This window comes from Stegodyphus dumicola, chromosome 1, assembly GCF_044657685.1.
Source record: "Stegodyphus dumicola isolate Sdum_Otavi_A_Nest chromosome 1, ASM4465768v1".
In the NCBI taxonomy this organism is placed as follows: Eukaryota; Metazoa; Arthropoda; class Arachnida; order Araneae; family Eresidae; genus Stegodyphus; species Stegodyphus dumicola.
Window position 1 is genome coordinate 92,672,086 of NC_140768.1, and position 12,194 is coordinate 92,684,279.

General features: G+C 35.6%; 1 protein-coding gene across 2 annotated transcripts in view; it reads left to right on the plus strand.

The window, feature by feature from the left end:
* The window catches only part of LOC118180522 (neprilysin-2-like), a 113,390-nt gene that overhangs the window by 40,375 nt on the left and 60,821 nt on the right, over nt 1–12,194 (plus strand). For both annotated transcript variants that reach the window (XM_085810885.1, XM_085810894.1), the window contains exon 6: nt 3,230–3,441. In XM_085810885.1, the coding sequence (XP_085667011.1) occupies nt 3,230–3,441 (212 nt within the window). The remainder of the gene's footprint in view (nt 1–3,229; nt 3,442–12,194) is intronic.

The following is a 12,194-nucleotide window of genomic DNA, read 5'->3' on the forward strand; positions in this document are numbered from 1 at the left end:
TTAGCCTGCTCCTGCTAGTAAAACGTCATTAGCCATTTTACTAGCATATCTAGTACAATGGCTAATGCCAAATAACTAATTCGCAGAACTAGGTTGGAGAATCGTATAATAAAACTTTGTCAAACTCAAGAATTACGTCATTAATATATTGCGTTTACGGCAAAATCAGTGTTATCCTTCTATAAAGAAAACATGTTAAATTTAATTCAGGCTAAGAAAGTATGTGTAATTAAAAAAAAAAAAAGAAACCTAAATATATTATGTAATTATAAGAAAAGGAAAACGAAACAGATATTAATTGAAAGAATATTACTGCTTAAATACGTGTGACAATTATTTTTTAAAAATGCTGATGATTTTTGCTTGGGACAATGACTAATGGAATTATTTAAGTTTCGTGATTAAGGAGTCCAGAACTTTTCAGTGCTTCTCATAAAGTATCCTCTTCTTCCTTTATTTGGGTGCTACATTGAGAAATCAAATAATTCTTTCTGCCTTATTTTAGATTTTTTGCTTTTAAGATTCGTTTAACTCCTTATAATTTAAAGGCCCTTTATCTGCGTCATTATGATTGCTCTCATTGCCAGTTGGTGTTGTAAGATCATTCAAATCTTTATTTGTCACTTATCGGTTAATTCTTTGACTTCCCTTTCTTCCATATCTGAAAATCATTAGTCTCCAACTGCTTTTAGAATTTGTGCGATTTTGGCTTCGTTTTCAGTAAATGGAAATTCTTCAAATTTGTTGATAACTTCTGGCCAGAGCTGAAGCTAGCAAGTATTCAATGTTTATAAATCAACACTAAAGCGAATATGAAAGAAATTTCAGAACTGAACGTATTAAATGGAAACAATTAAGATAACGCGTATGTGCGAAATCACATTCCACAAATCCGCTATTGGCAGAACTTTACTGTACTGTCAGTATCGCGACCCAAAGTTCACTATACTCTGTTTTAAATACTCGCAACTTATATGCATCCTGATGAGAGCTAATGAAAAGAAGTGACAGTACAGTTTCTAATAATAAGAAAATGGATTAATGGACAAGAAATAAACTTCGCAAATATAGTAAAAGCTAACAAACTGAGTCTTCCGTCAAACAGAAAGACTATTTTTAGCCCAAAGGACGTTAGCCCAGAAGGGCTATTAATTTCAAAACAGCATTTTGCGTCGATTCACTTTTCAAGCTGTTGCCACTAAATATTATTATTTTCTTTTCAAATGGCGGGCACTTGCCTATAACGGCATTGGCCATTCCTTAAGGCCAGAAGTGTTGGCCATTTTATCGTAAAGGCACCTAAATAGGTGGCCACCGTTATCTCCTATGAAGGAACAGACAATTTTACATCCATGCATTTTCCGGTATCGCGCAGTCACAGTCAGTCTCCCTTAACCACTTTACCGTCTGAGAGGCCAAATAAATATTATTGCTATGTATTATATTTAAAGAAACTAAATAACGAAGAATCTGCATGAATGTTTGTGGCGCTGTGAAAAAACAACTATCCTAGAGCCATCAAATTTTGAATAACGTAGTCTTCCAACCGAACATGGGAGCTTGGAAGCCCGAATTTTGAATTTCGAATTTGTTTTATTATCTATTTCAAATTTTGTAAAACTTTAACGAATTTTTGATTAACAAACTCAACGGTTTCAAAGCAAGCAATGGCAACATTTTATTAACATTTATTTAACAAAATAACATTTTTATCTCCAGCGCGCGAGAGACTGTGTATCGGAAATTCTAAAGATATGCTGTTTTGCTGTTTTGCTGTTTTTAAAAGTATTTTGTGATATTGTTGTTGAATTGAATTTTATGTGTTTTAAGTGCGAAGAACATGATATTTAATACATAAAAGTAACACATAAAACGTTAAAAAATGCACTTTTCTGCTTAATATAAAATCTGAAAGCCTTCAGATTTCCTGTCTTTTGTTCATACTTTCTTTAATTTAAAAAACGTTAGTTTTTTGTTTTAGGAATAAAATTCAAGTCATGCAGTTTCTCTTTAATATGTATGCATAACTTTCGTAATATAAGAAACCGAAGGAAAGTTCTCAGGATAATTGATTCATAAAACCAGGGCCAAAAACATGTAATCCTTTGAAGTATGGAGCTTTTAAACAGTAACATATAAAACATACGAAGTTTGTTTCTGTATTTTATTGCTCTATCAGCAAACAAAGCAATAGTTGCCTTTATTTTTATTTTTTTGCTATAGTTGTTGTAGTTGCATTTATTTTATTTGTGTATTTATTTATTGCTATAGCCGTTGTCTTTATATTTTAGAGATTTTAAAGAGAAAATTTTAAAATTATTTATTTTAAAACACAAAATATCTGAAAGCGTTCAGATTTTATATTATGCCCCAAGCGGCGCTTTTTTAACGTTTTGTGTGTTACCTTTATTTATTAAATAGCATGTACTTCGCACTTAAACTATAAAAATTCAATTCAACGGAAATGTCATAAAATATTTAAAAGAGCATAATCTTTAGAATTTTCAATACACAGTCTTCCGGGCTGGAGATAATTTTTTTTTCGTACAGTGTTGCCATTGCTCGCTTTGAAATCTTTGAGTTTCTTAATCAAAAACTCATAAATGCTTTACAAAATATGAAATAGATAATAAAATAAATTCCAAATTTCGGATTCCAGATGGCCATATTTGAGTGGAGACGTACGTTATTCAAAATTTGATGGCTCTAGGTATTGTTTTATCACAGTCCGAGAAACATACATACATTTATGCAGATTCTTTATTATTTAATTTCTTTAATTGTAATACAGGGCTCTAATATTTGATGGCAATAATTTAAAAAGTGATTCGCCGTTTATAGTAAATCAACGCAAGATGCCGAAACGAAATTAATAGCCCTTCTGGGAAAATTGCCCCTTTGGGCTAAAAATGTAATTTCACTGGATTAATCTACTTCATTAAGTTGGCTTAACCTAACCAGAGTGGGTGAAAATTAATATTAGATATGAACTGCTACAAGAAAGGAAAACAGAATTAATTTCAATGAGGTACGAAATAGATACGAAATGATGAGCATAGCATCATTTGAATCATAGATGCCTAATGGTATAGAAATGTTTCAAATATTTACACACCGAGAATTTCTTAAAAGACAAATACAGCAAATAGAGTCTTTTAGTTGCATGTCAAAAGAAATATAATTAGATATTCTTATAACGGGATTTTGTTTTCAATGTGTGCTTGCTTAGAAAGCATCGAGAAAGCGGGCAGCAAACCTCTGAGAAATGCTCTGAGAGATCTTGGAGGCTGGCCGGTGCTAGAAGGAAAACACTGGAATGAGACTTCTTTTGACTGGATTGCTACTCTCACCGAATTCCGAAAAATGGGATTCGATCATAATATCCTGATGAACTTGGTTGTTACAAGAGATGCAAAGAACAATATGACTCCCATCTTAAAAGTAAGTGCAGTAGCTTATCCGAGATTGTTTAGACCGTTATCAGCCCGAATATTTGAAAACTCTGATAAGATATTAATCACACGAATTTTCATGCGACAAAGCTTACTGAATTTTTTATTTGAAATCCTGAAAATAAATGCACAAGTATAACTATTAATTAAAGACTCTCTATCAACAGATAAAATTTGTTTCCTTTAATTAACAAATAATTCAAACAAAATTTTGTTGTGACAAAAATATTCATGCAAATTTTGGAATAAATAAGCATTATCAAAGTTACGCAAATTGTGAAATGTTTTACATGCATTTTTATGAAACATTTTTTTAAACTGTGTTAATCACATTTTGTGATAGTCCTCTAACTCTATGAGCATCCGCGCAATCATGCCAGGTTTTAGCCAACAAAAGATCCCTAGGAAAAACATCTGGGTATTGCTTTGTATTTATATTTATAAAGGAGTTTTGATGAAGGCTTTAGCGCGTGTTATTGACCGAGTGGTATAACAATTTAAGTTGGTAGTTCGTAGCGGTTTCAAATTCCGGCGAACGGTCTTGGCTGCATATAAGTATTCATGGTTTTTCCTATTCGTTAATGTGTACAGGGTACTGCCTAATTCGATGACAAATTCAGAGATGTGATAATAGGTATCAAGAGGATGAAAAATTGAGATAGAACATGGAATTGCAAACCACGAGCAAGTACTCATTGGTGGGCATTGTAGAATTTGTCGGCTTTAAACTTCATCTGGAAACGATAATGAGGAATATGCGTATATGTATCTGATTTTATAAGGTATTTTTCCCGCCTTCCTAGCGTGTCTTCGTGGTGTAGTGGTTCTGCACACTGGGCCGGTATTCCAGAAATGCGTGGTTCGATTTCCGGCGAAGACTCATTTTTCATCTTGCCTGCTTCCAAAAATACCTAATGCCTCTACAGTGGCGCTCGAACTAAAAAGGATTGTGGATGATGATTCTCCTCACCCAGGATTTGGAGACTAGGTCTCCTAAAACATTTCGCCCTTTAAAAAGGGAAGTATATAAGGTATTTCTCTCGCTTTCCCAGCTGCCTTCGTGGTGTCGTGGTCAGCACACTGAGCCGGTATTTCAGAGGTCCGTGGTTCAATTCCCGTCGAAGGCGGTTGCTAATTTTTCATCTCACTTGCTTCCAAAAAAAAAATCCTAATGTTTCTGCAATTTGTAACCGAGCAGGCTGCAGTGGACGCCTAGCACAGATGATGTACCAAGAGCAATATTCGAGAGGACATTATCCGCACCATACCATCTTTACGAACATCGATCGATGGCTGCAGGAGATGGGATCCTTCCAAATAACGAGATGTAATGCAAGGCAAGAACCCAGTGTGCGCACACCTGAAACAGAAAATCGAGTATTGCAACAGTTTGCAGTTACTCCATCGACTAGTACACGATGTATTGCAGCTGTGGGTTTTCGTCATAAAAGGGTTTCGAAGGTTCTGTGAGCAGAAACCTTGCACCCCCTTCGACGTCAAACTTCGACGTAAGTCAAACTCGTAGGCGATGCCAACTATCCCCTTCGGAGAGAATTCGTATTCAGTGTGATTGATGCCACATAGAATGATTCACAGTTTCTCGCCACTTTTTCATTCTCAGATGAAGCCTATTTTACAAGGAGACCTGGTCAACCGCAAAAAACGCATATATGATTGTTCGAAAATCCCTTCAACACTTTGTTATCGAAAATGCAACACAAGTTGGGAATTAACATTTGGGCAGGGATTCTCGGAGATCATCTGTTGGGACCGTACCTTCTGCCCGAACAACTCTATGGGGAAAATTACCTTGTTTCTTTTTACATTTAGCTAGACGGTAGACACTAGACCTAGATACTTTTTACCTTGATTTTTACATTTCGCTAGACGGTGGACACCAGGCATAGGTACTTTTATGACCATGCACAGTTAATTATCCACCTCTAGTGGCGAAGTCCCCGCGGTCAACCCGAGAAGAAAAAGTAGGAAGTCGTAGGTAACACGGTCAACAAGGGTCAAGTCTATTACTACATTCAGGGTATTACGGTCCGCCAGGGTCAACGCAACTTCTGCTTGAAAACAAAGTTTGTGGCGGCCACTCGCAAACGGACTCCAATCGGTCACAACCAGACCACCGGAGAGAAATGAAAAGTTCCCACGAATGGACCAACGGAGAATAAAACCCAGAAGGCCACTAATCAAAATCAACATACGTAACGACACCACAACCAAGGGCCAGACAAGACAGTACCAGTACAGTCCCTGCCTAGCCTGAGTATACCATCGAAGAACCGATGATTCTAGTCTGATTTTATTCCTCCTTTATCGAGGCTGCCTAGATGCAGATCCTAACCAGCACACAACAGAGTTATCTCCGCCGACGTACGGGAGTCTTGTTTTCCTACAGCGCGTCCCGCGATTTGATGCAGGGAGTATCGGCTACTGGGCGCCAGAGCATTTAGCTCATGATGGTGCACCACCACATTTTGCTATTGCTGCCAGTCGCAATCATCTCGATGCTATATATCCCGGGAGGTGGATTGGACGCGATGGACCTGTTACTTAGCCTGCACGCTCCCAGGACCTCGCTTCCTTAGACGAATACAGACGAATTTTCTTCTTCTAGGACCACCTGTATTCGGCTGTTTATCAGACGCCTGTGGATTTAGTGAAGGATCTGACAGCACACTTCAACAGATACCGTCAGTGCAGTATATTCTTTTGAAAGCCCCCGGTAACCCTTCCTCTTTCGGCATCTTCGAACAATTTTGTTAAAATGTCTTATCATCTCCTTTCTGGCGTCGAATAGCTATGCGTTGTAATCCTTCTTTATGTCAAATAATTATTTTTCGACTTATTATTAGACCATTGCTCCATTCTATGTTACACCCTTCATGACTATTTCTCTTAATATCTCCAACTAGAGGTGGTTTGTGACCCTAACTTCTGCGGCATTTTACTTCCTCTTGATGCCTACTATTCCTCCCTCTGAATTTCTCGGTCGAATTCGCCAATACTTTGTATATGAACCAATTTATCTCAAAAAATCCTCTGGGAAGGCATCATTCCTCTCTTTAGGAAAAGAGCTCTCACGTGCTTCGCCATAATTATAATAAAACAAGATTTCCGATAACCAAGATGGCTAATTTTCACGTTTTATTTCCTCCTTTCGAATATTTTACATTTGCTTATTCCGAAACGTTTCTTTTTATCCTTTGAAACATGTTTACGAATCAATTGTCAGTTTGTAAGACCGTTTTTTTGGTTCAACGTGTAGAGACATTAGGTTAATTGGTAAAGCCGGAGAGATGAAAAATTAACAACGCCTTCGCCGGGAATAGAACCACGGACCTCTGGAATACCGGCCCAGCGTGCAGAACCACTACACTCCGAAGGCACGCTAGGAAGGCGGGAGAAATACCTTATAAATTTACGGTCAAATTAAAATGCTACCGTGATTCTGAGTAAATTCTCACGCTGGAATTTCTAAACTCTAAAAACACACAGACACAGAAATAGGTTAACTTTAATTTTCATCATCCAAGACCTCCTACTATGGACATATTTCACGTAGCAGTATCACAATAACATTAATTTTGTTTTACCTCGCCACTTGTGATGGCTAAAATTATACAACACAAAATAACCAATTACCTGTATCTAGATGAAACGCAAGGTTCCCTTAAACCTTATAAATTCAAAAAATATAATTTATCCTAAAGCTTTGTCTGAGATTTAACTTATTAAAAACCAAAAATATCCTAGCGATATTCTATTTAGTTCTAGATAAGAGTTAATGGAATGGGCAAAAAAATTTTCCACGGCAACACAGTATCGGCGGGGAATATCAAAAATTCTCACATAAATCTACGCCTTTATAGCAAAACTACTTCCTACTAAAATCGGCATAAATTCTGGAACGAGCAAACCTTCTGGAAAAATGAGGGAGATAAGTCGAATGAGGGAAATAATGAGAGATATGAAGTAAATAGCATTTGGTTCGTCAAATTTAAAAACTGAATGCAATAAGTTAGTGTTGAATTTTCACACAAATAAATCTTTTTTTTTTTTTTTTTTTTTTTTCCGTAACGAACAATAGAAAGATCGTTAAATGACCCATTAGTGATACGAAAAACCAAAAGATCCATCACAGATAAAATTCGAGAATGTTACTGCTTTTACTGTGTCTATTTTCCCAGTTATTTTTTTAAACTGCTTGCTTGCTCAGTTAAGAGAGTGCTCTTTGATAGAGGCCAGAATAATGGAGTTTCTACTGTATATATGGTTGATCAGAACTGCATATGCTGACTATATATCGCATCTCGTTTTAAATCAGTATTTCTGCTAAAACGCTTTACTGCCGCTACCTTAGACCAAATGTTAAACAGCTTTGAAATAATACATTATTGTTGACAAAATAATTCTGAGCATAAATCAATGGAAACAAAACCAAATCCGACTGAATTTTATTCTAGAAAACTAGAAAAAGATTAAGAGATATATGTACTTGTACGAAATAAAAATTTTAGGTGTATGTAGTATGTGACAGATATCTTAAGCGCTGTTCACGGGCCCACCAGCGGCCGAGCGGTAACGTCGCTGAACACTGGTAGTTCGGTCCGAGGTTCGAATCCCGCGAACGGGCTGGCTGCATGGGTGTTTTCGTGGTTTTCCCCATGTGTAACGTGTATACGAGCCAGTTTTCCTTAAAAAGTCCTCCCTTAAGGCAGATAGCCCTCGAGTGCTTTGCCGTAATTTAATAAACCAAACCAAACTAAGCGATGTTCACACTGGGATTTATTTGAATTAATAGAGACGGTTCCATGTATGGACTAGCTCCTCTATACGTGAAGTTCAGACTTTTCAGCTGAAGAAATAAATATTTTCTCGAAAATGTAGAGCAGCGTTGGCTGCGTCCGAAGTCTCCGCTAGATCAGATAAACCCTAGTGTGAATGACCCTTTAGAATCGCTTTATATAAATATATTCTGTAAAGCGGACTAGCTCCGCTTTACAGAATTTGGCCTCATGCTGTAATACTACAGGGAAGTCTAATTCTTAATCTTCACCAAGCCCCAATTTTTTCAACACGGTGTGGGGAAGGAATATCCTCTTTCTGGTGCAACAAAATTTCCATTTTCCTGCCAGTTGGAAGAATATTATAATTTTGCCCAGAACTGCTTTCAAGTCTCTTTTACCTTCTTGACTGTCTTTAAAGTTTTCACAGCATTTTAAAGATTATTTGAGAGTTTTACTGGATTTTATTGAGTTCTAATTTAAATTTCAAACATGTTTTAATGTGTATATGATGCAATACGGCCCTATCATGGATTTAGGGAATTTTATTGAAAGATGAGAAAGGATATTCTCAGGTTGGAAAAAAAGGCTGAGGCTTACAGAAAGATAGGAAATACATAATACGACTCAGCAGAAAGAAGTGATCATTCGATATGCAGATACAAATTTGAAATTAAAAATTTTAAATGGCAGGGAAATTTCTTGGCAGACCCCTTAACTGGAAAAAAAAAAAAAAAAAAAAAAAAAAAAAACGAAAAACAATGTGAGAACGCTTAGGAAAGTTTGCGGATTGATAATATTCAAATTGAGATTAAATTACACTGAAAGATATTATATAAACGTGAGCTGGCTACATACAAGAGATTGATTAAAAAAGCGAAGAAAGAAACTAAATATAAATACTTCCTCTGGAGTACAGAATATTACGATATATTTTTAAAAATATCAGCATTAAAACATTATTGTTGCGCCCATGGGGGAGAATTCTAGAAGCAAGACATCCAGATGATGATTACTCAATTGAAAACTAGAAGTGAATCAAGTAAGTTGGAATTACAGCCGCCATCTTATTTTATGATTTTATTATGCAATTAATGATCTTAAATATCATATTCTCTTTAAATATTGGAAGACCGCCGTAATGGTCCTAACTGCGAAAGAAAATGGAAAACATAGGCCAGTTTGTTTGTTAAAGATCTTGGCAAAATTTTTTAGACAGTTATTTACAAAGAGGCTTACCACTATGCACTGACTTCAGAAATTATATCAAGGAGGCAATACAGATTTGTATCGGGCCGCTCCGCTGATGACGCATCATATGATTTTGTAAATTTTATTCGAGGAAAAAGGAAATTATTTCATGTGGCAGCTGTCTTCTTTGCTATTAAAAACGTTTTGATTCAATGAATTGGAGTATGCTTTTAAAACTTTTATTAACATTAAGGATCCCTACAGTAATTTTTTAACTTTTACAAAACTACTTCGAAGAAGGAACGGTGTCGTTTCTATGGAAGATAAAGCAAGGGATAAATTATATGAAGTGAAAATAGGCTGGCCCCAGGGGTCACGCAGCTGTCCGCTTCTTTGGAATATGGTTATCAATGAATTACTTAACAAGGAATTTCTCCTTCATGTAAAAATATTTGTCATGGCTACAACTTAATGCTTATTTTAACAGAATGCTCCCAGGAGAGGCTGGAGAAAAAATTTGAAGATGTTGTAAATATAATTGATAGCTGAAGAAATGAACAGAGATTAGAGTTCAACTTTAAGAAGTTCGAGGATCTTCTTTTCCCTAAGGGAGGTAAAAACGTAAGGAAATCTTTTATCTTTTTTATTCAGGAAACGAAATGAGGCTAATTACGGATTTGAAATTTTTCGAAGTATTCTTCAATAATACACCGACTTTTGTTGAACATTTTAAATATGTACATAGAAAAGTGATTTGATTCTGCAATTTTATAAGAGAAGCTTCCCAGGTGAGATTCTAGCTCACAAGAGCCCCGCGTTTTGAAAGATTTTTAATAATGTGATTTTTCAATTATATTCTACAGTATTGGTGCTTGGGAGCTCGAGCATCGAAGCTTTATCGAATTAGAATAAAATTAGATTCCACCAGACGAACTGGCTGCTGGTCATTGCAAGCCTTCTTAAAACTGCTCCAACGGAGAAGGCATGTGTGTTAGCAGGCATTCCGTCTCTCTCATTGCAATGAGATTTTTAGCGTACAAATTTATTATTGAGGATTGGCAGATTGGATATACGGGTGATCCATGACTTTAGCTTACTAGGTTCGGTTTTAAAATCTTAGATGTGAATTTAATTTATCGCAAGAATAGAATCTCATTGGAATACTATACGAATGAGTCAAAAGAGAATGAGCTTGATATTTACACTGATTGGTCCGGGACTGGGCAGAACTTAGGAGATGCTTTCGTTGCCTATTATTATGACTCTGAAGCAGATAATGGAAAATTGTAACTCTATTTTTCAATCAGAATTTCTTGCAATTTTTAAAGCACTACAGTAAGCACAAGAAAAGATAACTTGTAATAGAAAAATTACTATATATTCTGTTTGTCTCTTGGTTTTACAAGCTCTCTCCAACCCGGACCAACCGAATATTTTGATTTAAATAACGAAAGAACTATATACAAGCCTTCTTAAGAAACATGAAATTAGACTTAATTAGAGCGCATGTTAGATATTTAGACAATGAGTGAGCGGATGTCCTTACTAAAGAAGCAGCTTTAGAGCCTAATACTTTAAAAGCGGAAAAACAGGTTCAAGAAAAAAAGACCATATGAATTTTCGTAAATAATTTGTACAGGAATTGGGATATCCTACGCCAAAACTGTATAAGAAGAAAAGATTTTCTGTATAATTTTCAAATTAAAATAAATACAAACCCTGTCTCAAGCATAGATGTTGTTCATATTACAAGCGGCCATGGAAGGTTTCCCTATTACTTAAATAGTTTGGGCTTCAAGATAATATTGATATCACATTGCATAATTCTCATAAATGCAAATTATGCACTGTGATTGGAGATGCTCGTCATTTTGTTGGACAGTGTTTTATAATTAGAGATACAGAAAAATCAAACAAGCACTTAAACATTGAATTACAATAATATAGTAGTGAAAAAGATTGCAGAGAAGATTATGGCAAGAATAGGTCAAAAAACAGAAAAATAGACATATTATGTTAGTTTACATTTAAGGGCGTGTTTGTGTTAGTGTTTTGAAAGTTCTCCTTTGTTTTGTTTTTAATTTTTTTTTTCATTTTATTGGGGGTGAGGGAGGTTCTGCTTTTTTATATCAGTGCATGAAGTACAAAAACCAAAGGTTTATATAGTAGTACCTTCTGACTGTATTTTATGATTTCTGTTTTGCTATGTTTTACTAATCATTTTTGGTACAAATGTGCCATTTTATTTTCCATACTACTTCCAGTTTTTAAGTTAACTTCGTGTACATTAAACCCTTGCCTAACGCAAACTTGCAAATTAAGGTTGCCTAACGCAAACTTGAATTAAGATAGCGCATGCGCTATCTTAATTCACTCTATTTAATTTGTCCAACGCGAGAATTTCAATTATACGCGGCATGTTACAGAATATCAGCCGCGTTGAAATAGCCCTCTTTAATGATTGGTTTGAGAATGCATTCATTAAAAAGTTAAACATTATTTAGAACAACAAAATATGAGCCTTAAAATTCTCCTTCATAATGCTTCATAATGCACCAGGACACGGTGTTGAAGCCCTCATAGCATAACATCCAAATGTAAATGTATTTCTCCTTCCACTGAACACAACTGTCTTAATCCAATTAATACTCTAATGATCATAAAAACATTCAAACTAAATCTCTGCAAATTAAGTACTAGACAAAGGAAATGATGACACATTAATAGCATTTTCGAAGCATTTCAATAAGAGACA